Consider the following 27,591-nt stretch of genomic DNA (forward strand, 5'->3'; position numbering starts at 1 on the left):
CATAGAACATAAAAACTCTCAAGCCACCCCCATGGGGAAGGGATTCCTCCAATAGATTACTTAACCACCCTCTTCTTCCAGAAGCCCATAATAGCCTACACAGGAGAAAGCAAAATACAGACAAAGGAAAATATGATAGTGTCCATCTGTCCCAATAGTCTGCTTATGACATAGTGTTATCCATCAATAAAAACAAAGAAAAAAGGGTTGAAAACAGGCCCTAGCACAATAGTGCTGGGATCAAAGTTTGTGAAAAAATTAACAACCAGTAGGAGTGACTGGGTGGAACCCATGTCAGCCACCCAAGACAGCCCAGTCCACCCTGCCTAACAGCAGGCATTGGGAGGACCATACAGTACACATTCGCAAAGAAATCTGCATTCACAAACAGTTGGAATATAGGGGAGAGTTCATCCGTGTATACAAATCCCATACAAAACATTAACAAGAACGTATAAAGCCATTTATAAAACTCTTCACCAAATTACATCAACGATCTTGTCTCCAAATAGCACCCAAACCGTCCTCTCTGCTCCTCGCAAGACCTCCTGCTCTCTAGCTCCCTTGTTTCCTCCTCCCATGCTCGTCTCCAGATCTTTTCCAGAGCTTCCCCCATCCTCTGGAACTCTCTACCCCAATTTATCAGACTATCGCCTACTCTGCTCACTTTTAGGCGATCTCTGAAAACCTCTCTCTTCAAGGAAGCCTATCCTGCCCTCAGCTAATAATGGAATATTCTACTCTTCCAACCAGTCCATCCCCCACAGTTACTACCTTTTGTACCACTAGCCCCTCCCTCCTAGACTGTAAGCTCCAAGGAGCAAGGCCCTCCTTTGCCTCTTGTATTGAACTATATTGTTGCTGTATTGTCTCCCATTATATTGTAAAGCACTGAGCAAACTGTATAATAATAATAATGATGAGAAGCAGTAGGATAAGTTCCCTTGGCTTGAAAGAAAAAAAATAAAGGAGAAAATTTGTAAAACAGCACATATATTTGTTGTTTCCAATCACCACCAGGCATGTATTGGATAAGAGGGAAATAAAAAAAAAAAAAAAAAAAAAAAAGAAGGGGTGACCTTCAAATTCACAGGAGTGAAGCATCTTGATGCGGCATCCTGAGGGAGGCTTCGTTGACATCCAAGCATTGCGCTGCATCACCAGCCGTGTCAAAGAAGTGGGCTCAGCCTCTCGCCATGATCCGCAAACAAGCAGGGTATAGCAAAGCATATTTAACTTGAAGCCTTTGGAGTCACTTCTTGACATCCAAAAATGTAGCCCTCCGGCGTTGAACTTCCGCAGAAAAATCTGGAAAGAAGGATACTCTGGCTCCATTAAACTGCAAGGGTGCTCACTCCCTGGCTAGTCGTAGAATGATTTCTCTGTCCATATAATGTAGCAAGTGTGCCAGGATAGGTCTGGGGGTGTCTCCCAGAATAGCTCTAGCAGGAACACGATGAGCTCTTTCCATAGCGTATAGGGGAGAAAAGGAGTCTTTACCAAAAAATGTCCAGCAGCCATGTTTCAATTAGGTTAGTTGGGTCTCTACCTTCTACTCGTTCTGACAGACCAACTATGCGAACATTGTTATGCTGCAATCTGTTTTCAATGTCATCCCTTTTATCCATAACATGTAAATGGCGAGTTGTAGTGTGGGTTTCAGCCACCAGTGGGGGCATTTGATCTTTCAAAACACTGATGCGACTTTCAAGCACAATTGTGCATTCTCTAATCTTTTGGAGGTCCTGGCACTAAAAGGATACATTCTCTGTGAGCCCCCCTAATTGCTCCTTCACCCATTGCACCGAGGCTTTGCATTTATTCACAGCCCTCAGGATATCACTCAGAGTGGGTTGTTCTCCCCCATCCAGGGTCTCAGCATCCTCCCTTGCCATGTCTGCGGCCGTCTCCTGTATAGCAGCCAGGTCAGGGCTGGGGACAGTAAAGGCCACTTCTCCCGACAGCTCCAAACAGCCGTCCCCAACTCCCAAATCAGTGTCCATCTTCATATCAGAGAGTTTATGTGTAAAACTAAGAATAATACCATCTTTACACGTGGAGCAGCTACTCTTTCCAGGTTTACTGCCAGGCTCTTTGGATCTGTCTGGGCCACGAGGAGTCCTCTGGCGCCATGTTGAGCCTCCAGGGCCACGGCTGCTTCTTTAAATTTACGGGTCATCATGAGAGCAGACCACCCTTGTCAGGTACCTGGCTGAAGCCGCAAGGAAGGCAGTGGTGGTGGTAAGAGCGCAGTACAATGCCAGGGGAAGGATCGGTAGAGGATCAGAGCCCTTAGCCTTGTGAAGCAAGTCCGCTCACATGCCCATTGTGGCCACGCCCCCAGTATGCTGGAAGACCCACTGAGCTTTCTTTTGATGGTTCACATGGACAAATCTGTCAGTAATCAAAAGTTTGGAAGTCCTATTACCCTCCCTTTCAAGATATCATTATCCATACATTTCACATTCTTATTCTGTTTGAAAAATGTGATTGTTTAACCTGTTTGTTCAGTTTATGTATGGCAATGTTATATTATGTATATGTATTTGTTAAATAAGACTGCCCTTATTTACTATGTATTCCATAAACATTAGATCACATTTCTAAAAGAAATACCAAGGGTTCAAACATTTTTTTCTTGAAACTGTACAGTAACAAAATGTCAACTACCTATAGTGTGAAAAGAAGATACAAACACAAGACACCATAACCATAAGAGGTTTCTGTTGAGAGGGTCATTTTTTTTTCTTAGATTGTAAGCTCCAGGGAGCAGGGCCCTCCTATCCCTCTTGTATTGAACTGTATCGTTGCTGTATTGTCTCCCTTTATATTGTAAAGCGCTGACCAAACTGGTGGTGATATATAAATCCTGTATAATAATAAACATAGAGGGCTTATGCTCTGTGTCTACCTTAGGAACAGACAGTTCCTTAACACATTTCAACCCCCCACTGCAAATTAGCGTCTTTCCAGCAAGCTTCCTATCCTGGGAGGACGTTAAAGAAAGTCTGGTCTCCCCAGCTGCAGCAAGCTCAGGAAGTTGTTCTAATCCTTGTGATCATGCAGCACAGCACCACTAGAGGAACCTGATAGTGTGATCAGTAACCAATCTGAGTGGTTATTGATTGCCATGTTTAAAGTTGAACTGCCAAAAACTATTTTTGGTAATTTTCATTGTAAAAACAATGGAACTCTAATAATGCATGTGCAATGTGTGGCCACTGCTGTGTTATACAATACCCTTAATTCATCCCCCCTCTCCGTACACTACAGCTAATGCTAAAAATCTTGCACTGAATATTAAAGTTTTGGCTTTTCAGTGAATGGCACCCATTCTCACAGCAGCTACTGCTTTAAGGAGAGAGATGATCTGCCGATAAGTAAGTCACAGTGTAAAAGTGTTAAAAAGTTTAAAATAAAATGATTAAAATAATATATTGGATTAATTTGTTAACAGGTTTGTGTTTTACTTGACAAGGTATACAAACACAAAGTACACACGTGACAAGTTAATTAGTGCCAGGTCTAAACATTTTTAGGATTTTTTTTTCATCATCTGGAAATTACAACCACTGAACTAGGAACAGAGTGCTTGAAAATGCCTGATATCTAAAATACATGTACATACACTAGCAGTCAGTTGATATATCATGAGCAGTGTTTATCTAAGAGAACAAAACAGAGCTTTAAAAACACAATCAAGCACAATTCTGCAAACATAAAACATTAGATCAAATAAAACAAAACAACTGGGGAATAGCCAGGGCCACTCAGATTCATAGAATTAATTAGCTGACGTTATCACAATACTGCAAATATGACATGTAAAACAGCCGATAAGGTAAATGCTATTCTAGGCCTTAATCAGCAGATGAATATGGTCAAAAAACAACATCTTTACTTTGGCAATTACATCCCATAAAATCCAAACAGCTAAAGATATATATATCAGCAAGAGTAGATTCTGACAGATTAGAAACCGAGCAGGCAAGTTACAGAATAGATATTGATTTCAGCTCATGTTCTCTGCTATGTTCATTATGATGTGTGTTACTTACAGACAGGAGGCAGCTCATACTCTACTTCTAGAACCACACGCTCGCCAACGTTCTTCAAGAGGCTGATAATCTCATCATGACGGAATTTGGTAAGGTTGATGCCGTTCACACATTTAATGTAGTCACCCACATTCAGTTGGTCACTCCTGTAAAGAATACAAAACATTCAGATTAGTGCACAATTATTTTTTAGAAAGGTTACATTGAAATAGAATGGCTAAGAAACCACTTTTTGCTTAAAGTGTTACTAAACCCATAACAGTAAAATCAGTTTGTATGTGCAGTAAAGCATGCTTGTTATACTCACTGTGGAACCTAAAGAGTTAATCCTCTGCATTGTTTAAAAAGGCCGTTTGATCCTTTCTTCTCTGCCCCTCCTCTTGTTCAAATATCCAGGACTGAACCAGTAGCCCTTCTGCACATGCTCAGTTTAGTGTGTATTGCTAGAGTGGTTTTTATTTCTTGGAAGAGTGCATATGATCAGCACAGGGCCAATCAGCACTGTCTAGACAGAGGTCAGTGGTTTTGCACCCTCCTAGAGCAGAAAGAAAACTCTTCCTACAGGTTTTAGCTCAGCTGAAGTCACAAGACTGCTCTAACTGCTGATGAGAAAAGGTATTTAGCAGTTTATATTTACTAAAATAATTGCATTTCCATGTTCTGTGTACTGTGGGAGAACGGATACAGTGAATGCAGGGTCCTGGGTTTAGTAACACTTTAAGGTTAACACCACATCAGTACATTAGTGTTCTGACGATGCATCCACTTCAAAGGAAAATGTCAAACATCGAAAATCAGACCCATATATACCTTTTCCCAAACAAAACTACTAAAAAGCCCTATTTCATTTACAGCAACTGGCTACTTTTTTTCTGCCCAAGTTATCAAAGCTTTATTAATTTTAAGGAAACAAACATGAAAATCAAAAGGAAACTAGAAACCGTTTTAATTGTTAACACACTTTTGGGCATTTATGTGGCAAATGACGTTTACAGAGCATCCAAAAAGTATTCACAGCACTTAACCTTTGCCACATTTTATGTTACAACCTTATTCCAAATTGAATTAACCACTTCCCGCCCGGCCCATGTACATAAACGGCCGGATGGGAGAAGTGCAGGAGCGTGTTGCCATTCATAAACGGCGCCCGCATTTACAGCCTGTACGTGCTCCCTGTGAGCGCGCGGCACCGCGATCTGATGCCAGATATGTCCTCCGGACACAGCGGAACTCCGATTGTTGTACGGGACCTCTGTGTGAGGTCCCGATCATGTGATCACCGATTGGCCAATCAGTGATCACATGAATAGTAGTAAACAAGATGTCACTTGCTGACATCATTGCTTACTACTAGTGAAATCTGTGGATGATCACAGAGGTCCCATGTGACAAGCTGTGACCAATCACAGCTCTCACAGTATTTCTCAATGGGTGCAAGAATACAGCCAGAGAGAAGGAGAAATGATTGCTTTTACAGCCTTTGTGGGTGTAAAAACAATCAGTGCAAAAAAAAAAAAAAAATCTTCATCACCCCCCACAAGTAGTTCAGGGTCACTATGGTGACACTGTACTGCTAGGGTGATGGCATGTTAAAAAAAACAAATAATATAAAAAAAAAAAATAAACATGTAAAAAAAAATTAGAAAAATTATAATTTTTGGTTATAAACTAATTTGGGTTATTTGTTTTACTAAAAAGATAACTGAATACATTCTGGCCAAGATGTATGAAGAAAGATTGTTTATTTACAAACTTTTTGGGCTTTTTCATTTATATAGCAAAAAAATAAAAATCCCAGTGGTGAATAAATACCACCAAAATAAAGTTTTATCTGTCTCAAAAAAATACTAAAAAATTCATATGGGTACAGTGTTGCATGATCGCGCAATTGTCATTCAAAGTGTGATAGCACTGAAAGCTGAAAATTGGCCTGGAAAGGAAGGGGGTGAAAGTTTCGGGACTTGAAGTAGTTAAACACATTTGTTTCCTCAACATTCTATAAACAATACCCCATAATGACAATAATTGTCATTATGGGGTATTGTTTGTAGAATGTTGAACAAAAAAATGAATTTAATCCATTTTGGAATAAGGCTGTAACACAACAAAATGAGGCAAAAGTTAAGCGCTGTGAATACTTTCTGGATGCACTGTATTATTGATAAATGTATGTACTTGCGCTATGTAGTTGGATGGCTCAAAACATACATACTATCTAGGAGTAAAACTGGTGGAGTGAATGATAAAGAAGGATCTGGGTGTTCTTTTAGATCAAAAACTTAATGTGGTTGTAATCCCTTACTAATACCAAATAAAGTGACTGGCTTCAGGTGATTCACAAAGTTAAAACAAATCCTGCTAAATATGTTGTACCTCTTTTCTCTACATCTGTTCAAAGTCCATTATTTATACAGTTTGTCTGAGCTTCAGAAAGCAGTGGGTGGGGATCTGAAGTTAAACTCAGCAGATCTTAGTGAGAAGAGCTCTGAGAGCTGATTGGAGGGAAGGGACACACACCCCTTCCCACAGCACACAGGAACAGAGAGGAGGCTGTTGATCACAGGCTGAGGTCCCTTCTGTCACCTTTTTATCTCTGGTGTCAGGAAAGTTTGCCAGAAATGATTCATGCAGAGGAACAAGGCAGCAGACAGAAATGAAAATGGGATAGGCTTGGTTCATATTTCATGTTAGAGGTTTCCACTTTAAAGCTTTTTTGGGATTTTTTTTTTTTTTTCAAAAGCTTAAGATAGCCTCACTCTGATAACTCTGGCCTGTCTCTATATGCCAGCTTAGAATTGGTCTTAAATTCCTCCAGTTTCCTTATCTATGAACTGGCTATAATTCTCTTTAAGTTTGTCACTGGCGCAAATAAGAACTACCTCAATCTGTCGCATGTTTTAAAACATTTACTGAAACAGTTACAAGGCTTTCATGAATTATACGCAGGACTTTTGTAAGGGGACCATACACTCAGAAAAGTGTTGCAGATACTTTACTGACTTTTCCCATGTGTTTATTATCTGCTAAATTATCAGAAGACAAATGTTATCAATTTGCTAAAACTGAACAGAAAAATATTAATATGAATAGATATGGCTGCTGCTGCTAGCAGCAATCTTTGTGTTCTGCCGGTAGGGAAGGCTTCCTGTTGGCAGAACACAATAGCGGTGCACGAGAGATTTCCCATCAACACTGACTATGTTGGAGAAGCAAATGATTTTCTTTCCTGCAACTCATGGTTGCAGGAAAGAAAATCAAATCATCTATGGCTTGTCTGACTGCATGCAAGTCATGAGTATAATGAGCATAGTAGGTGAATATTTTATAAGGTGCCCCATCCTAAAACAGTATCTAGACAAAAATAATTTGGGGCACTAAACTTCATGGCTCTCAAGGATCTACTACAAATGTATTATCTATATCTATTATTCTCCTATATGCTGCTGTGATTTGTAATGAGTTTGTCCATTATGTCTTGTTTGGTTGGGTTTTAATATGGGTTCCAGAAGAATGTGTGAGCTTCTGAAGGGTTATCCCCATACTATGTACAAAGATAAAAAAAACTGTTTTTTATTGAATTATATGATCTGATTATTGTTCCAATACAGAAATTATTTTTATAAAATATTTGCAGTAGATCCCTGAGCACCATGAAAAAAGTCTTTTTTTTTACCCCAAAATTATTTTAGTTTGCATACAAGTCCTGCTCACAGCACAGATAGCTTCACCATGTACATACGGCAGTTTCTCTGTCAAGAAAAACTCCACTTTCACAAATGATATAATCATTTATGAAATTGCAATTTGTAATATATTATTCCTACAAATTAATTGTCCATTTCAGTCTGCAGCTATCTATGATAAATTTGCAAAAAAGGATTACAATGTTGGTTTTCGACAATCATGACAGCTAGGGGCACCCCAGAAGTCTAATTTACTGCTTAGCTTCTGTGATTAGCTCACTACCTTACCTAGAATCTGAATGAAGTTTCAAGTCAGCTTACATGCATTTCCTACAGCAGCAGCATTTACATCTTCAGAAATCACTCACAGCACTCATTAGAGCCATGTGTGTAATCTCATGATCTGCTCCTATAAATAAAGATTATAAACCCATGAGTTCCCTTTAAATCAAGCAACACAGAGAATATTAGAATACAAGTCAAGGGAAAAATCTGCTTGGAATGGATAAGAAGAGACCTGCAGCTGATCTTGCTTTGATGTTTTAGCTAATCTTGGACTCTAAAGAAATGATTAATCTTAACTCAAAAGACCAAGTGAGCCATGTGTGTTAAAGAAAGTCTGAATCCTAGGAAAGCAAGAAGCAACATCTTATTCTAATCCTTAGTCATACATTACAAATATGAAGCCCAGTTAACTTAGAGAAGAAAACAGTTATAATGATATAATGAGGTTGGTATAATAGTTTTGTAAAGGTTAACGTTAAGTCCTCATGCACACTGGGCGATTTAAAAATGCCAGTAACGTTAACTGTATAAAATAATTTTAAGGAAGCACGTCATTTTAAGGATGCACATTTTTCCTCGTTTGCGTTTTTTAGACACAAAAAACCCCAACATTTTGGCTCAAAAAAAGTCCCCAAAACACCAGTTTGCTGTATTTTATCGCATTTACCAGCGTTAGAACGTCTTTACAGCTAAAAAAACTCCTCTAGAAACCCAATAGTTCTGTTTTTTTTCCAGCCACAAAAACGCTGATTAAAGCCTATGTGTGCATGGACACATAGAATAAAATGCTGGTGAGTTTACTGGCTGTAGAAAAAAACAACAAAAGCCAAAAAAAACAGCTGTGCATGAGGACGTATTTCTGATTGAAACAATCCCTTTAAGAACCTTTATAAAGTCCTGTGGCTGGGAAATGGGCTGCAGAGGCAGACTGTTGTGCTCTGTGTGACCAGCAGTCTCTCTGCAGCGCTATCTTACACCTTTCCCTAGTAAGTCAAACTGTAGAGCTCTCCCAATCAACAGGGTTCACAGAACCTGCTGAATGGAGAGCACTAGCTTTTAATTCAGCTGGAGGCATGTGGTTCATCAGAACTGTGAAAAGGTGCTAGATACAAAAAGTTACACATTTTCAAGGTGATCATATTCTTCAACCATTTTAACTATTTATTTTTTCTGCAAGTTATATTTATGCTTTGATCTCAGTTAAAGTGGTTCTAAAGCTTTAAGGTTTTTTTACCTTAATACATTCTCTGCATGAATGTAAAAAACCTTGTGTCCAGGATCTCCGCCAGCCCCCCTTATACTTACCTGAGCCTGATCTCAATCCAGTGCCTCTTTCTGCTCTCTCCCTCCTCATGGGACAGCCATTGGCTGCTGTTGCTATCAATCAAATTCTAGGATGCCAAAAAATATATCAGTATGCTGCGCCTACCTATAATCATATAATATGTGCATCAAGAATCATCTGTAACAATCCCTCATAATAAACAAAACAATCATTCTCTAAAACAGAAACCACATAAACAAATAATCCACAGTCCATATAATGTGCCAAGTGAATGTCCTCCTTTAACAATTGTGCCACTTAATTATCTTCCGTGATACATATGCCCCACTTTCTATATATGTGAGTGTACTGCCGGGCGGTGAGAGTGGTTTTAAACAGCCAATCACCTGGAATATCAGGGAGCATCAGAGAGCGACTTCTGAACGGAGAATTATATTGGATAGGTATCTGGAAAGAGGATATGAGATGATGAGAGGACCCTTATTAACGGGAAACAAGCAGTTCTGACCTGTAAGAGGACAGGTCAGATACTGGAGGTGAGCGTAATATTTGAATGGTGGTGGATACATGGTGTGACTGTTCACAATATTCTAGGAAGAAGGGCATGATTATCACAGAAAATAATAAAGTGGCACAATTGTTAAAGAAGGACATTTACTTGGCACATTATATGGACTGTGAATTATTTATGTTATGTGGTTTCTGTTTTACAGAATTATGGTGTTTTGTTTATTATGAGGGATTGTTCATTTATAGATGATTCTTGATGCACATATTATATGATTATAGGTAGGCGCAGCATACTGATATATTGTTTGGTGTTATATCATTAACGTGGGAATACTTTTATGCTTGCAGCCACTCTCAGGTTTATATTTGAATATCTTATATAATAGTGAATTCTATATTGTATTGCACAGAGATATATTGAATTATACACTTCACCTATAGGTGGCGCGGGATACACTCATCTGGCAGCAGAGCTTGGGAGCAAGCTGGAACGAGTACCCCACGGGGTGCTTGGAAAGCGGGAGGAGCCAGGGGCACCAGCAGGGGACCCCAGAGGAGGAGGATCAGGGCTGCTCTGCGCAAAACCATTGCACAGAGCAGGCAAGTATAACATGTCTGCAAATTTAAAAAAAGTAAAGGTTTAGAATCACAGTAACCCTTTCGCTGCCAGGTCTGGGGAGGGGCGGACGGGAGGGGTCCGTTCTCCTCCCCTTCTTGCTGTGACCCAAAAAAGTGACGTGTATGACGTCACTTCCAGGTCACCACTGTCACTTTCCCCATCTAGAATAGCCAGGGAGAGAAGTATTGCAATGTGATCTAAATTACGATACATCCAGTGGAGCCCAGAGGTCTAATTAAAAAGAACCTGTCCCCTAAAAATCATCACATAGGGGACTTTGTGTCTCCTATGTGATGAAAAAAAAAAGTTAAGTTAAAAAATAAAGTTACACCCAAGCATATAACATCCTCCCCGCCCCCAAAAAATGTTTGAAGTACCCCCACATATACGCACATACATATGTAAATGCATGCATCAGGGGCACCTACGCGTGAAACCAACAATTGCTATACACATGTTACAATTAGGAGTGAGAGGAATAATTCTAGCAGAAAACCTCCTCCATAACACTAAACTGATGACCTGTAGGGGCTGATGAAACATCGCCTATAGAAAGTATAGGGTACTGAAGTTTCTCACCATTTCACAGGCACACGCAAATTTAAGGTTTTACATATTGGGTATCTATTCATACTTTTGCTTATTTTAGCAAACATTTGGGTAATTTATTGTTTGATTGCCCTAAAATTCACTTTAGTGTGTTTTTTACTGGAATGTTGCATTTTCTAGATCTTTGTGGTAATATCATGTGACATAAAAAATTGGAACTACCACTATTTTATTCTCTAGGGTGTCTGCTTTCAGAAAATACATAATGTTTTGAGTTTTGTGTAATCTTCAGGCCTAAATATTTTTATTTTTTTTTAACGTGTGCAAAAATTGCAAAAAAGGCTTAATAAACTTGCTGGCCTGCACCTTCCTTTGATTATGCTAAGCATAAGCCCCATTGAAGTGTTTGTGTGAATGAATTTTCTACACCCCACAATTTGATTCATTCTGGCTAAATAGCAGAACTGGCATGCTTTATTATAAACAGTCATACCTCGTAACTCCCTCAATTTTCTCAGCACAGAGAAGCTTTTTAGACCTGTCAGAAAATGATTTACATTATAGTAAAGAATTACCAAAGTCGAATATAAAAGAAATAAACTCATACAAATTTAGTCAGTTTGGGTAATTTATAGTCTGCCTTGGAAATGGCTGCAAGTACTACTGGAAATGTATAATCACAACCTACTGTTAAATAATATGTTATAACAGGAAAAGAACCAACCAGGCAAACTTATTCAGACTTGATTTTGATGGTAAATCTTACCTAACGTTAGTCAAAATGACACCATGTTATTTACTCAGTATCCAGTTAGAATTTTTTTTTGCAAATAATAAACTGGTAGAATAAAATGACAACACTGTGATCAATCTAATTTCCTGAAATAATCTTGCTGCATTAGAGATAGTTAAGTTTGTGTACAATCAAATAGTATCTCTAAGGCCCGTTTCACACTGACAGTCCGATTGGGTCAGCCTGCCTGTTTTTCAGATCATCCATAGCTCTCTATGGATCCTGTACACTGAAAACAGATGGATGGGGATCCATTCCCCATCCATCCAGCTCATGTAATCGGATGACAGTCGAGTGGAAACAGACTGGCAGTCCGTTTCCATCCGACTACCCTATAGAAAACAGAGGGCTGTGTCTGTGTCCGCTCTGCATCAGCGGAGCGGACAAAGAACTGTCATCTTCTTGCTCAGTGGAGAAATCCCCTGCTGAGCAAGTGGATCTGTTAATAGGACCACCCTGTCTGAAAGGGGCCTAAAGGATAACTAAACATAGTGGGTACTTTGATAGTTTTGGTACGTACCTGCTCCCACTTCTGGTCAGATTCCACCAGATGTTCCCCCCACCTCCCACTACCTCTTGGGCACGTCACAAATCTCATGAGGCTGTGGGAAGCTAGCTGGGAAGCCGCAAGGAGTCACAGACGGCTTTGGATTCTAAACCTGCCAGCAACGGGGACCCCTAGACTGGCGAAGCATGGGCCCAGGTGAAAATGGTGGTGGATCCTTGGATAGGTGTGTGTCTTTTTATTAAAAGTCAGTATCTTGGTTCGAATCTGCTACAAATAAGGCTTTCCCTTTAAGTTGATAGTTCCACACAATGGCACACAATTAAGCACATATACAGCCACAACTCTTCTGGAGGGGCGAGAAATCCTGGCTAAACTATGCCTGGCGGACGCGCCTTCACCTCAACGTCCACCTTCCACCCCTCGGGTATCTTGTATCTGGAACACTCCATCTCCATGAAGGGAAAGCAGAGTCAGATAAGAGCCAGGATGAAAAGGATATGCTCCTTTGATCACTATCCTTTATTTTGATAAGATATTGAGACATGCTGTAGACTCATTATACTCATATATGTTTGCTAATTTTGATCTAGTCATCAGCTATTTGGACGTGCAAAAATTTTCAAAGGGTCTTTAGACCCTTAACTCATGGCCCGTATGCGGATTCTGTGAGAATCGTCGATGACCGACCCCATCCTGTTGCCGGGCATGGTCGGAGAGGTCACTGCCCTGATGTGGAGTGGTCGATCCACCTTCATGTTTTAAGGTGACGGGGTTTAGGCCCTTTTGGGCCTTTGGTGTTATGATTCTCTGTCTTTTCAGGTGAGGCAGCTAGCCTACTTGATCCATGGTTTATTGTGATTTCTTTAGCTTTAGGGGCTCTTAGGGCCCTGCCTCTACTGTTTTATGTTTTTGTTTATTTGATAATTTTGGTACATGATGGTAGTCATACAAAACTTTGTGTATCTCCATCTCTATGGCTTGGACAATCCATAAAATGATACCGACAGACTTCACCTTGCAGGTTGCAGATCCGGGTGCTCCACAGATAAGACATACTTTTTCTGATATAGCTCAGATGGATACGATAATGCTGTCAGATACTATTTTTCTTATATTTAGTCATGGTCATTCATTGCATCTCACATAATGTCCAGGGTTTCAATTCTCCAAATAAACGCAAAACTGCCTTCCTCCAACATAGCCATTTAGGGGCGAAGATTATTCTATTACAAGAAACCCATTTTGCAGTGGCTAAACATCCTACATTCTTGCACAGATCTTATAAGCAAGGTTTTACACCTTACATTCCACTAAGAGCAGGAGTGTAGTGGTTTTTCTTCACAACTCGTTTCCCTTTGAAGTTCAACAAGTTCATAGTAATCCTGAGAGCAGATTTATCCTTATTAAAAGGTATCCTTTCGGGTCAGGAACTCACACTAGCCAATGTTGATGCACCGAATCCGCTCAAGCGACTTTTTATTCACCTTTTTTTTATATTCTTGATAAGTTCCTGTCCCCCCATTTATTGGTGGGAGGTGACTTTAATCTGGTGGCTAACCCTTTACTAGATAGAAGTTCATCCTCACCTTCTTCCCCGGCCCTCCCGAAATCTCTCACTAAAAAATTAGAAGCATTTCAGTTGGTGGATTCCTGGAGAGCACACAATGTAGGATCAAGAGACTACTCATTTTACTCCCACCCGCATGACTCTTATGCTAGGCTAAATTACATATATTGCTCCCCAATTTTCCTAGCCAACTCCATGAAGGCAAGCATACATTTGTGTTCTTGGTCAGATCATAATATAGTGGCACTGTCTATCACCTTTATAGGTCTAGCATCTACTCCCTACTCTTGGTGACTGAATGACTCTATGCTTACAGACGTCAACTCCCGCCAAGATGTAGCTACCTCCATCCAAGAATACTTTCAGCTGAACATAACACCTGACACCTCCCCAGCTACTTTATGGGTGGGCCCACAAGGTGGTTCTGTGAGGCCACCTAATCTCTATGGCGGCAGTCAGGAATAGGGAGTGTTGGAAACAAATTCAGAAACTTACTAGAGAATTAGAAACGCATTATGGAAGGTAGGCAATCCATCTGTACTAATCAGAACTATGATATTGCAAAAACGCTTAGAACTGAATACCTTACTATCCCAGAAAACTGAAAAGGCTTTGCGCTGGTCTAAGGCTTCTTTTTTACTACATAGCAATGCAGCGTCAACTATGTTCGCACGGAAACTTAACTATTCTATACAGCCCCCACATATCTATAAACTATGTACTAAGAATAGTAATGTCTCGTCTTTGCCTCATGAAACTGTGCAAATTTTATTTTACTCCACCCTATTAGCTCCTTCACAAACGACTTCCACTCCCCTCGAAGGCTTGTGGCTTGATTCTTTACCCCTCCCCGCTCTCACACCTTCTCAGATATCTTTGCTCAATGCCCCATGCAGTCTGGAGAAAATAACCTGAGCAATTAGAGCACTGTGAACTTATACAGAACCAGGCCCCGATGGGTTTACGGTTAGTTATTATAAGCATTTCGCCCCTCTGATTGCCCCTTTTTTGGAGTCATTGTTCAATGATATTTTGCAGGGCAGCAGGTTTCCTGAGTAGATGGTTTTGGTCAACATGTCCCTGTTACCTAAACTCTTAAAAGATCATCTTCTACCTCAAAACTATAGACCCATTTCAGTGATGATCAATAATTTAAAGATATTCAGCCAGGTTTTGGTAGATAGATTGGCCCCTATTATCTCTTCCTCTCACCTGACCAATCGGGATTTATACCGGACCGACTTATCACAGACAACATGTCTCACATTAAATGTCATTCAGATGCTAACCTACACTCTAAAGAAGTATTGTTACTGAGCCTGCATATCAATAAGGCCTTTGATAGTGTCCTCTGGCCCTATTTGTTTTCACTGTTGCAGAAATTGGGCTTCAGTGATTAATGTTTATCTGGTGTACGTCCTCTCTATACCTCCCCCCAAACAAGAATTAGACTCCCACGCTACAACTCTGACTTTTTTATATTGGGCAGAGGTACCCATCAGGGCTGTCCGCTTTCACCCTTATTAATTGCACTAGTTTTAGAACCTTTGGCAATTGCTATAAAATCACACCCGGATATTTCGAGGTATCTGCATTTGGTCTCACAAATCAAGATATGTGTCAGGGATCTCCTCGATCCCCGCCGCGATGGGCTCGGCGCAGGCGCACTGCTCCACCCAGCGCACGGGCACTAGGTCCGGGCCGGCCGCGGCGTTCGAGTTCGCGCATGCGCAGTAGAAGCCGCGGCCGCCCGCTGGGCACCAATGGCAGCGCAGGGCGGGATATTTAAAGGTCCCTGAGCTGTCATTTCGTTGCCTTCTGGTCTTACCTGCTTCCTGTGTTCCTGTACCTGTGCCTAGTAAGTTATTGACCCGGATTGCCTTTGACCTTGCTGATTTCTCCTGCCCAGACCCTTGCTTGCCTGACCTCTCTCCCTGGATGCCCCTTATTAGATCTGACCTCCTGCTGCTGACCTGGCGTGTGACCCGACGATTCTCTGCCTGCTCCCTTGTACCTTACCGTCCTCTACAATACCGACTCGGCCTGTCTGACTACGCACTTGCTCAGCCATCCATCCATCCATCCCATCGGGGTCACCCGACCTCCTCACATCTGGCTCTCCCTGGTTGGAGCCCCTGGCGAACACCACTACCACTGACAGGTGTGCTCAGTAGAGGCGACCTGGTCTCGGGGTACTACAAGTCCATCCCCACCATCAGGGGCCCTGGTGAACAAGTACCCTGGGGCTTAGACTCCGCGCTCTGGGCACGCCTGACCAGTGGAGTGCTAGTGGTGCCGCTCGGCGGTCCCTCACATTATGTATGTATGCAGATGATGTCATGCTTTTCCTTACTAACCCATTAGTATCACTGCCTAATTTATGTATGTTATTGAATGACTTTGCATCTATTTTGGGTCTCATGGTAAATTTTACTAAATCAGTTGTCATGCCGATTAATGTCAATGATTCCCTGAGTAGATCCTTCTGTGGCTCATTCCCATTTCGATGGGCCACGGACCAGGTCCTATATTTGGGAATCTTACACCCAGGTACTCGGAAATATTTGCAGCTAATTACCCACCATGTGTGTCTCACCTTTCTACTTTGTTAAAGATCTGGCATGGATACCCTATCTCATTTTTGGGCAGAGTCACGGCAGTGAAAATGAATATTTTACCAAAATTACTCCCAATCTCGGAATTGAAAACATTCCTTGAACGTTTTCAATGGGCGATTAATAATTTTATCTGGAGAAATAAACGTCCACGTTTTACTTCATCCGTCCTATACCAGTCGTAACGAGCGGGTGGCCTCGGACTCCCCAATTTTTGGCTTTACTACCTGTCTCCCCGTTTTTCACAACTATAGAAATGGGCAACTATTAACTCCCAGGGTCAGATCTGAATCTCAAGCTATACGCCCATTCTATTTACCGGGTCTTTTATGGACGAAAATTCCCCCCCGCTCGTTGCTGACCCATAATTCAATTGTTGCTCACTCATTGAAACTTTGGTTCCCTTATAAATTTAAATTAGTTCTGGTCTCCTCTGTTTCACGGAGTTCATCATATTTTGGAGACCCAAATTTTGTTGCGGCTTTTTTATCTCTGCAGGCATTTCGCTGGTGGTACGATCGATCCTTTAACAGATTATCTGTTTTTCAAAGAGGTGGGTCTTATATCACTTTTGAGATGTTACAAACACTTTTTGATATCCCACTTCGTGAACACTATTGTTATTGGCAAAAAAGACATTTTTTTAAATTCACATTATGGATTGACACCTTTGTCCCCGATCACGGTTTTCCAACGCATCAGCTGTGATCCTCCCATGGGTAGGGGTCTTATTTCAGATTTGTATCGCCTTTTTTTGCCAACTATCTTTCCCTCACCCCCCTTATATAAACAGAAATGGGAGACTGATTGTGGTATCACCTTTTCTGAAGAGGACTGGGACTCCATGGTGGATTATATACGTAAGAGCTCTAGATCTCTTTCTGTCCGTGAGACGGCTCTTAAGGTCTTATCCTGTAGGCATTATACCACCTCTAGACTACATATGTTTCCAGGAACATCCCCCCTCTGCTTCCAGGGTTGTGGCCTTGCTGGTACCCTTGTGCATACATTTTGGGCCTGTCATTGGTGTGATATAAAATTTCTGAAGTGGCCTCTGCTGTAGCAGATGCCCCCTTGCATTTGTCTGTACAGATCTGCTTATTGGGATCCCCTATCTCAGGAATACAGACCGAAGCTAAGAGACTAATTTACACCATCTGTGTCTCAACCCTATGGGCTATTGCCCTTCATTGGAAATCCCCTACAGTTCTAAGTAGAATTATCAACAGAAAATTGGATGTTTGGAAAACACAGACATTTATTGTCTGACTGATAGATATACATGATGTAATTGATAGCTCTCCTCTGTTGGTAGCCTTATTGCTCTGCTTACCTTCCTGCCTACCTTATTCATGTGCCTACTTTTTAGATCTTACACAACTGTATTTTATTTGGATGATACATATGTGCCCTTTTTACAGCCAGGTCCATAAATATTGGGACATCGACACAATTCTAACATTTATGGCTCTATACACCACCACAATGGATTTGAAATGAAACAAATAAGATGTGCTTTAACTGCAGACTCTCAGCTTTAATTTGAGGGTATTTACATCCAAATCAGGTGACTGGTTTAGGAATTACAACAGTTTGCATATGTGCCTCCCACGTGTTAAGGGACCAAAAGTAATGGGACAATTGGCTTTGCAGCTGTTCCATGGCCAGGTGTGTTATTCCCTCATTATCCCAATTACAATGAGCAGATAAAAGGTCCAGAGTTCATTTCAAGTGTGCTATTTGCATTTGGAATCTGTTGCTGTCAACTCTCAAGATGAGATCCAAAGAGCTGTCACCATCAGTGAAGCAAGCCATCATTAGGCTGAAAAAACAAAACAAACCCATCAGAGAGATAGCAAAAACATTAGGTGTGGCCAAAACAACTGTTTGGAACATTCTTAAAAAGAAGGCACGCACCGGTGAGCTCAGCAACACCAAAAGACCCAGAAGACCACGGAAAACAACTGTGGTGGATGACTGAAAAATTCTTTCCCTGGTGAAGAAAACACCCTTCACAACAGTTGGCCAGATCAAGAACACTCTCCAGGAGGTAGGTGTATGTGTGTCAAAGTCAACAATCAAGAGAAGACTTCACCAGAGTGAACACAGAGGGTTCACCACAAGATGTAAACCATTGGTGAGCCTCAAAAACAGGAAGGCCAGATTATAGTATGGAGAAGGAAAGGAACTGCTCATGATCCTAAGCATACCACCTCATCAGTGAAGCATGGTGGTGGTAGTGTCATGGCGTGGGCATGTATGGCTGCCAATGGAACTGGTTCTCTTGTATTTATTGATGACGTGACTGCTGACAAAAGCAGCAGGATGAATTCTGAAGTGTTTCGGGCAATATTATCTGCTCATATTCAGCCAAATGCTTCAGAACTCATTGGACGCCGCTTCACAGTGCAGATGGACAATGACCCAAAGTATACTGCAAAAGCAACCAAAGAGCTTTTTAAGGGAAAGAAGTGGAATGTTATGCAATGGCCAAGTCAATCACCTGACCTGAATCCGATTGAGCATGCATTTCACTTGCTGAAGACAAAACTGAAGGGAAAATGCCCCAAGAACAAGCAGGAACTGAAGACAGTTGCAGTAGAGGCCTGGCAGAGCATCACCAGGGATGAAACGCAGCGTCTGGTGATGTCTATGCGTTCCAGACTTCAGGCTGTAATTGACTGCAAAGGATTTGCAACCAAGTATTAAAAAGTAAAAGTTTGATTTATGATTATTATTCTGTCCCATTATTTTTGGTCCCTTAACAAGTGGGAGGCACATATGCAAACTGTTGTAATTCCTACACCGTTCACCTGATTTGGATGTAAATACCCTCAAATTAAAGCTGACAGTCTACAGTTAAAGCACAGCTTGTTCGTTTCATTTCAAATCCATTGTGGTGGTGTATAGAGCCAAAAATGTTAGAATTGTGTTGATGTCCCAATATTTATGGACCTGACTGTATTTAGTAAAACCTGTTTAAAGTGTTGCTAAACCAAGGACTCTGCATTCACAATATCTGGTCTCCCACAGTACACAGAACATGGAAATGCAGTTATTTTAGTAAATATAAACTGTCAAGTACCTTTTCTTATCAGCAGTTAGAGCAGTCTTGTGACTTCTATCAGTGTCCAGCAGAGCACTGGTTAACGCTTGTAGGAGGAGTTTTCATTCTCCTCTGACTGTGCTATGAGGCTGCATAACTCCTGACCCTCTGTCTGAACAGTGCTGGTTGGCCCTGTGCTGATCACATGCACCCTCAAAAGCAAAGAAAAAAAAAAAAAACCTCTCTAGCCATACATACTAAAATGAGCATGTGTAGAGTGACTCCTAGAGCTCTGTATTAATAGCAGATGGAATGGGGACTATAGAAGAAGGGGAGGGACCCAATATTTATGGACCTGCCTGCATATTGTATCCTATACTTTATGCAGTCATGTTGTTTTTGCAGTTTATTCCTTAATAAAAAACGTTCATAAACAAAAAATAGACTCTATGATTCAGTGATTAAAGCACCATCTCAATACTACCCATGGCAAATGTCTTCTCTGAAGGGGTAGTAAAAGAAAATAAATGCTGGGGCATTGCTCTAGAGGGGGAGGAAGGTTTGGAGATATAATTGAGGGACAAATTTATTTTGTGACCTTTTGCTGCCACTAGTGGTGGTGAAATTATTAGAAAGTAAGGTGCAGCTTTATGTTCATATATGGATCAACATTTGGCTGGGCCAGCATGGACTATACAGATTTTGATCAGCGTGTGACCATAGCTGCTTGACAGAAGGCAATTATTGATCAACTTGTGTTGAAGGGACATATTGGAAAATGTTTCTCTGTCAGTGGCTGCCACCAATCAGCTGCAGCCAGTGATCAGAGTACGTCAGAATACAACATCCAGGAAAGGGGGGATTCCTCCATCTGGCTTGTTAGTATTTTTTCCTACATCCAGCAGGCTGCATGAAAAATCAAAGTGTATGGCTAGCTTTAAAAAACCCACTGTACATACGCATGTCAACAGTCTACAAAGTTAAGGTTGGTACACACGGAATGAAATTCAACCTGTTTCAGCAGGGGTCGGCTGAATTTTGATCTTTGTGTGGCCCTCTCTTTCATTCAATCAGCAGTTGCACAGCTGATTAGAGTATTCTGACAACGGATGCATTGCAGCTATCAGAATACAATAGAACAGTGGTGAGGATACCTCCATCCACTTTGCTTGTTATTTATTTATTTTTGTTCAGCCCGCTGGCTGTATATCCAGCTTTAGTCTTTAACACTTTGTAATATAATGCTGTATACAGCTGTAAAAATACCTTTCAGGAAACGGGGGAGATGTGGATACTCTGTGCCCTTTGCAGAATATGTCATTTTGTCAATGAAAAAGAAAATGGCACTACAAAATTATGTATACTGTATATATAGGGTTTATAATATACCTTGGTGAAGCAAAAAAAACATTGCTACTACTTTAAAGCTAGACTAGGCATTACAGAAGCCTATGGTATACAGTATGTGGCATAAAAAAAGTATCTTACAGAATTTAAAAACTGCTAGTGCCAGATCAAGAAACTATTCTAAATCCAATGGGAACAAGTGGCGAAATAAAAGACAAAACCACCTAATTTCAAAGAACAGCTGCTAGTTTGTGTAGCGGAGAACAATACAGTAGAATTGGATGGTTCATGCTGAAGAAACAACTTATTAACAACAAACAACTTATTTGAGATTACCTGGCAGCGATTCCTCCTTGGCGCAGGTTTGATACTCTTGGCTTGCCATCCTTGTCTATTCCGCCTGACACTGTAAGCCCAAGTGTGGTGCCCTCTTTCTTCATTAATTCTACTATTGTTGAGCCCTTAAACTCCTCTGTGAAAAAGAAAAATATGGATATTAAATCAGAATCTCAAAAATGTCTCTGCACAGCATGATTTTCATGTGATTAATAAAAATAAAACATGTTTTCCTATTATAAGATAGCAATAAATCAGAGTTCTATTTTCCTGTGCAATACCAGTCTGAGCTTCAAGTCCCATTCATGTCAGTGTTTTGCTGCTCAAAGCTCCAAACGCTCAATATACAAAATCCCACGGTTTTCAATTGAGCCTGTTCACACCTGCACATAGCCTAAAAAATGTGCATGGGGTTCTTTTGAGCTACAAGGGCAGCACCTGAAAAATGTGCAAACACAAAACCATGCACACACACAAAAAAAATGTTCAGAAGCATGTAAAAACACCCGTACAAATGCCCCCCAAAAAAGTCTGCAAAACACCAAAAGACACTCAGCTCAAGTGTGAATGCAGTCTAGGGAAATAGAGTCAAAGCCCAAACAAGGGAAAGTCATTCTTGGGAAAAGAAGTCTGCTAAATAACAAAGATTTCTCCATTCACACACTAATAACCAACTTGCATTCCCTGTGAGTGAGCATAAGAGGGGGGAACAGTCACTTTTATGATTACAGTTTACCAAAAGCCTTCATTATGTTGTCTGGCTGTTCCTCCTCTAAGTAGAGGATGCTTTAGTCATCATTTCTACATACACAATTCTTTCTGAAGCTTATTATTTCTTAAGACAGGAGGTCGCAGAAGTCAATAAGCCTCTGTACATGCAGATTTTGTTGATATTATACTGTGGCTGATTTTAAACTTCGGGTGTTATATAGCTAAAACACAAAGAAAGGTCTCTGATCCACTGCATAGCAGCATGTGTCTGGCAGTAACCTTGGCGTTTACATCTAATTATTTTCCAGTCAAGATAAGATTAGCTACATTAAAGGAATCTGGAGTTGGTGACTAAAGGTTAATTTTTTGTTATAAAAGTTAAAATGAGGTAATGTAAATTTTGGAGCCCTAGAGTTTGCTGAAACAGGTTATCTTCCATTATTTCTTTGCTGTAAAGAGAATGTAATCCAGGATACTGATAGTTGAATGGAGCTTTATATGATAGATTAAAAAGAGACCACACATGAGGAGTTACTACTGTACTATTAACATAGGTCCAGGATTCTCTGCAAACAGTGTCATGGGAGAACCCTATATTAAAATGGTATTAAACTAAAAAAGCCAACATTTATTATATTGCAGCTTACCACTTCTTAGGTGTCCTTCGGACAGCTGATCACGATGACGTAGGTTCAGAGGTCATCTACACGGATAATCAGGGCACTGATCATCAGTGCCCATCAGTGATGCCTGTCAATGCCCATCAGTGCCTCATCAGTGCAGTCTATTAGTACCTATCAGTGCTGCCTATCAGTGCCCAGCAGTTTCTCCTCATCAGTGCCACCTATCAGTGAAGCCTCATCAGCGCACATCAGTGAAGGAAAAAATTATTTACAAAATTTTATAACAGAAAATAAGAAAGTTTTTTTTCCCCAAAAATTCAGTCTTTTTTCATTTGTTTAGCAAATAATTAAAAACCCAGCAGTGATTAAATGCCACCAAAATAAAGCTCTATATGTCTAAAAAAATGATACAATTTTTTTGGGTACAGTGTTGCATGACCGCGCAACAGTCATTCAAAGTTCGACAGTGCTGAAAGCTAAAACTTGGCCTGGGCAGGAAGGAGGTGAAAGTGCCCAGTAGACAAGCGGTTATATTTTTTTCTGAGGTTGTTAATCCTGGATCGGGGGCTGGAGTTTGAAGCTTCCGAAGTGTTTTGGGTGGGAAGAAACTTTCAATCTTGTGTCTGGATGTTGCTAGACGCCTGTGCGCGTATACAGGTGTGCAGGATTGTTAAAAAACAGATCCGAGAGTAGCTCAGTGCAGTAGGAGTTGCAGTTCCTACTATTTGAAGGCAAAGATAGGAGTTCCACTGGAGACTGCATCCTTTGTGAGGGGAACTGCTTACCCAATTGAGAGAGACAGCTAAATGGGTCTGGGAGGCTGAGAAAGCTGAGGCAGCTAAGGGTCCAGGGGGCTGCGGGGAATCTGGAAGGCTATGGAGGAATTGAGCAAGCTCAAGGGGGGCTGCTAGGAGAACTGTATCCAGAAACCAGGATTACACAGGTACAGCAAGATGTGGGTAAAGGCCAAGTGAGCCTGAAAAACCCGTGTTCTGGGAGACCAGTGTAAAGAGCAGTGGTACTGCTGAAGTGAGAACCAGGTGGCTTGGTATTGCTGTGTTAAACTCCAGCATTGGCAAGTTTGTAAACTTTCTTTTTCCTTTTTAATAAAAGTGGGCTGCTGTGCCCTTAAACTGCAAGTTTGGACTGATGTGGACTCACTTACAAATACAATGAACGTATGAGCTAACCAACCCCCATATCACACTTGTTAGTACATCTAACACTCCCCTCCCCCCCAAACTGACAATGCTGCTGCCCCCTGTGCTCCTTCAACCAGAGTGGGGACACTCTAATACAGGAGTTGTGTTACTGAAATTTTATAAAATTGATCAAAAAGTGACATATATTAGCAACACATTCAAAAACCCATTTTGCATATAAATGTTAAAGTTCCCCAATAACATAATTTTAAATACATATGTATTTTAAATAAAAGTCTTACAAACAGCAGGGCCCTTGACCCCCTCGTGTTTTGCTTTGTTACTGTACTGTCTCATGTTCTGTCCCCCACTATAATGTACAGCGCTGTGCAAACCTTTTAGCGCTATATAAATACTGTATAATAATAATAATAATAATAATAATAATAAATACCTAAATTTCACTTATTTTCAGACTTTTGTAAGTCACTAGTCATACCACTGCAATTTAAAATTGTGCAATTTGTGTGCAATTTCTGAAGACTTGTGAAGATTTTCAACAATTTCTTGTGATTTGCATTGCGATTTCCATTATATTCTATGTATGTGAAATTGCAACAAAATGCAGAAAAGGTAATGAAAGAACTACTTTATAAAAAATGCTGCAGCAAATTGCATTAGATGTGATTTCAATTCTCAAATCGCACTGGTATGGCCAGTAAGTCCCTGACCAGCACCAATCATACTGTATAAGTGAGGGATGGTACTCAGGGCCAGTTAGGTGTTCCACATTCACATGTGCTTATAGGGTACATATACAATTTAGGAGCAAGCACAGAAAGGCAACTATCATTCTTTTGTTACTCCAATCAAGGGGAGAAGAGGTTGGTTACCAAACTACCAACAGCAGAAAAGCAAAGAAAAGCCAGGTATCCAGTCTGGCTTTGCCGCAACTCTGGGTGAATCTCAAGGCAGAAATACAAATCCTTTGGCAGGTAAGACAGCTTCAATATATGCATTTCAAGTGTGTATTTAGTAGTTTGTTTTGAACACCGCTTTAAGTACCGTATTTGCCGGCGTATAAGACGACTGGGCGTATAAGACGACCCCCCTACTTTTCCTGCTAAAATGTAGTGTTTGGGCTATACTCGCCGTATAAGACTACCCCTCTTCCAATGCACACCAGTGGGAGGAATAGTGCCCCATCATTGATGTCAGTGGGAGGAATAGTGCCCCATCATTGGTGTCAGTGGGAGGAGTAGTGCCCCATCATTGGTATCAGTGGGAGGAATAGTGCCCCATCATTGGTGTCAGTGGGGGGAATAGTGTCCCATCATTGGTGTCAGTGGGAGGAATAGTGCCCCATCATTGGTGTCAGTGGGAGGAATAGTGCCCCATCATTGGTGTCAGTGGGAGGAATAGTGCCCCATCATTGGTATCAGTGGGGGGAATAGGTGCCCCATCATTGGTATCAGTGGCAGGAATGGTGCCCCATCATTGGTATCAGTGGCAGGAATAGTGCTCCATCATTGGTATCAGTGGGAGGAATAGTGCCCCATCATTGGTGTCAGTGGGAGGAATAGTGCCCCGTCATTGGTGTCAGTGGGAGGAATGGTGTCCCATCATTGGTGTCAGTGAGGGGTGGAATAGTGCCCCATCATTGGTGTCAGTGGGGGGTGGAATAGTGCCCCATCGTTGGTGTCAGTGGGAGGAATAGTGCCCCATCATTGGTGTCAGTGGGAGGAATAGTGCCCCATCATTGGTGTCAGTGGGAGGAATGGTGTCCCATCATTGGTGTCAGTGAGGGGTGGAATAGTGCCCCATCATTGGTGTCAGTGGGGGGTGGAATAGTGCCCCATCGTTGGTGTCAGTGGGGGGGGGAATAGTGCCCCATCGTTGGTGTCAGTGGGGGGGAGGAATAGTGCCCCATCGTTGGTGTCAGTGGGAGGAATAGTGCCCCATCGTTGGTATCAGTGGGAGGAATAGTGCCCCATCATTGGTATCAGTGACACCAATGATGGGGCACTATTCCTCCCACTGAGACTTGCTGACCCTGTTCTCGTATGGTGCTGCTGCAGCCAGCATATGTGGTTGCAGCAGCACCTCTACACAGAACACTTACCTGCTGCTCCGGCACTCAATTTTCGCGGGGCTGCTCGGCTCCGCCCCCTCGCCGGTGATTGGCCGCCTGTGTGCCTTTCCTGAGCTACAGTTCTGGTGGCCAATCACCGGTGAGGAGGCGGAGCCGAGCAGCCGCACGAACATCCAGTGGCCGAACTGAAGGAGACGCCGCGCTTCCTGGACCGGATCGTCGTGGGACTGGATCCAGGTAAGAGACATCAGCCCCTGCAAACCCCTGTACTTAATGCCGCAGCCCCCCTAACATGTGTACCGGCGTATAAGACGACCCCCGACTTTTGAGAAGATTTTCAAGGGTCAAAAAGTCGTCTTATACGCCGGCAAATACGGTACCTAGATGGTGTTTACATTATTTTGTTCAAAATCTACCACTTGTCAAATTAAAGAAAAGTCTGCTATAATTAAAATATAAGTGTAGCAATTAAAGTTGCTATTCGTGTGTGCTCATTTACTACCTGCCTCCAGTCAATGCATTATGTACTGTTAACATACATAAAAACTCATGTTTTATGGGAAGTCAATTTACAATTAACATCATATAATAAAAACTCAATTAGCGGGTTATTGCGAAGCTGGCCATACACTATGAATTTTCATAGTTTGTCACTTTACAAAAGAGAGTGGATGACTGTTTTGTTTTCCAACTTGTCCTGCCATGACAGCTTTCTGAACACTCAATCCATATTATTTATTTAAACTAAGCAACACTACTGTATGTTCATGTACAAAAGAGATCTCCATGCTGTGACTTTTTTTTAAAAAAAGAATGAAAAATGTTGGAACAGATTAATGAAAGCATTGGGTACTTTCAGACTAACACAGATATATTTATGAAACATATAGCTGCTCTTCTTAAATATGCTTAAATTTTAGTGGCATGAGACTCTGCACCTCCCACAAAGCCTATAACTTTTTCTGTGATGTAAGATAAGTGAAAGAAGATCCCCCAACACACAATATGAATCGCCTTCATAAGTGTGAATGTATAGTGTCATTTTTAGCTCCTGTTGGTACAAATGACAGATCATGCATCTAAATCAGTGGCCTCCAAACTGCATTCCTTTGCTTACTTTTATCTGGCCCTTGGGGCACTATTTTGTTCACTGATACAAACAATGGGACATAATTCCCCCCACTGACACCAATGAAGGGGCACAATTTGTCCCAATGACACCATCGATTGGGTCCAAAGACACGAATGCTGGGGCACAATTCCTCCCAACGCCACCAACTATGGGGTACAATTCCTCTTAATGATACCAATGATGGTGCACAATTCCTCCCACTGACACCAATGATGGGGTGCAATTCCTCCATGGATGCCAAAGATGGGGCATGGTCTATTCCCAGTGATGTAGGAAATTTTTCTACTCCCAATAGCCAAAGTCCGGCCCCCTAAAGTCCAAAGTACAGTAAACTGGTCCTTTATTTAGAAAGTTTGGCGACCCCTAATCTTGTACATTTTTTTCACAATTTACAAGAATGAAAGTAAATATGGCATAGTACTAGTACATTTCTTCAGTTACTTCCTGGTTACATGCCTGGGAAAAGGATGTCATTCATCCCAGGAGTCTTAAGGAGGGGAGGAGAGGCTTTCTCACATAAGCATATTCTCTTGCTTAAATGAAACAAAAGTGGTGCGCTATCTCCTCATGAATAAAACCATATATTTTGAGAACATAAAGTGACGGTCCAAAAAATGTAACACAATTATGATAATGAACGTCCAATCTAGTATATATTGTGCTAACATCCAGCAATAATCAACACCGTGC

At 41.3% G+C, this 27,591-nt stretch overlaps 1 protein-coding gene across 12 annotated transcripts in view; it reads right to left on the reverse strand.

Moving 5' to 3' along the window:
- Positions 1 to 27,591, reverse strand: part of GRIP1 (glutamate receptor interacting protein 1) — an 892,229-nt gene that overhangs the window by 282,552 nt on the left and 582,086 nt on the right. For all 12 annotated transcript variants that reach the window (XM_089674172.1, XM_089674168.1, XM_089674167.1 and 9 more), the window contains 2 exons: positions 21,202 to 21,337; positions 4,059 to 4,204 (listed from right to left, as the gene is read on the reverse strand). In XM_089674172.1, coding sequence (XP_089530298.1) covers positions 4,059 to 4,204; positions 21,202 to 21,337 — 282 coding nt within the window. The remainder of the gene's footprint in view (positions 1 to 4,058; positions 4,205 to 21,201; positions 21,338 to 27,591) is intronic.

This window comes from Staurois parvus, unplaced genomic scaffold, assembly GCF_062004578.1.
Source record: "Staurois parvus isolate SC_StPar_1 unplaced genomic scaffold, SC_StPar_1.0 ptg000147l, whole genome shotgun sequence".
In the NCBI taxonomy this organism is placed as follows: Eukaryota; Metazoa; Chordata; class Amphibia; order Anura; family Ranidae; genus Staurois; species Staurois parvus.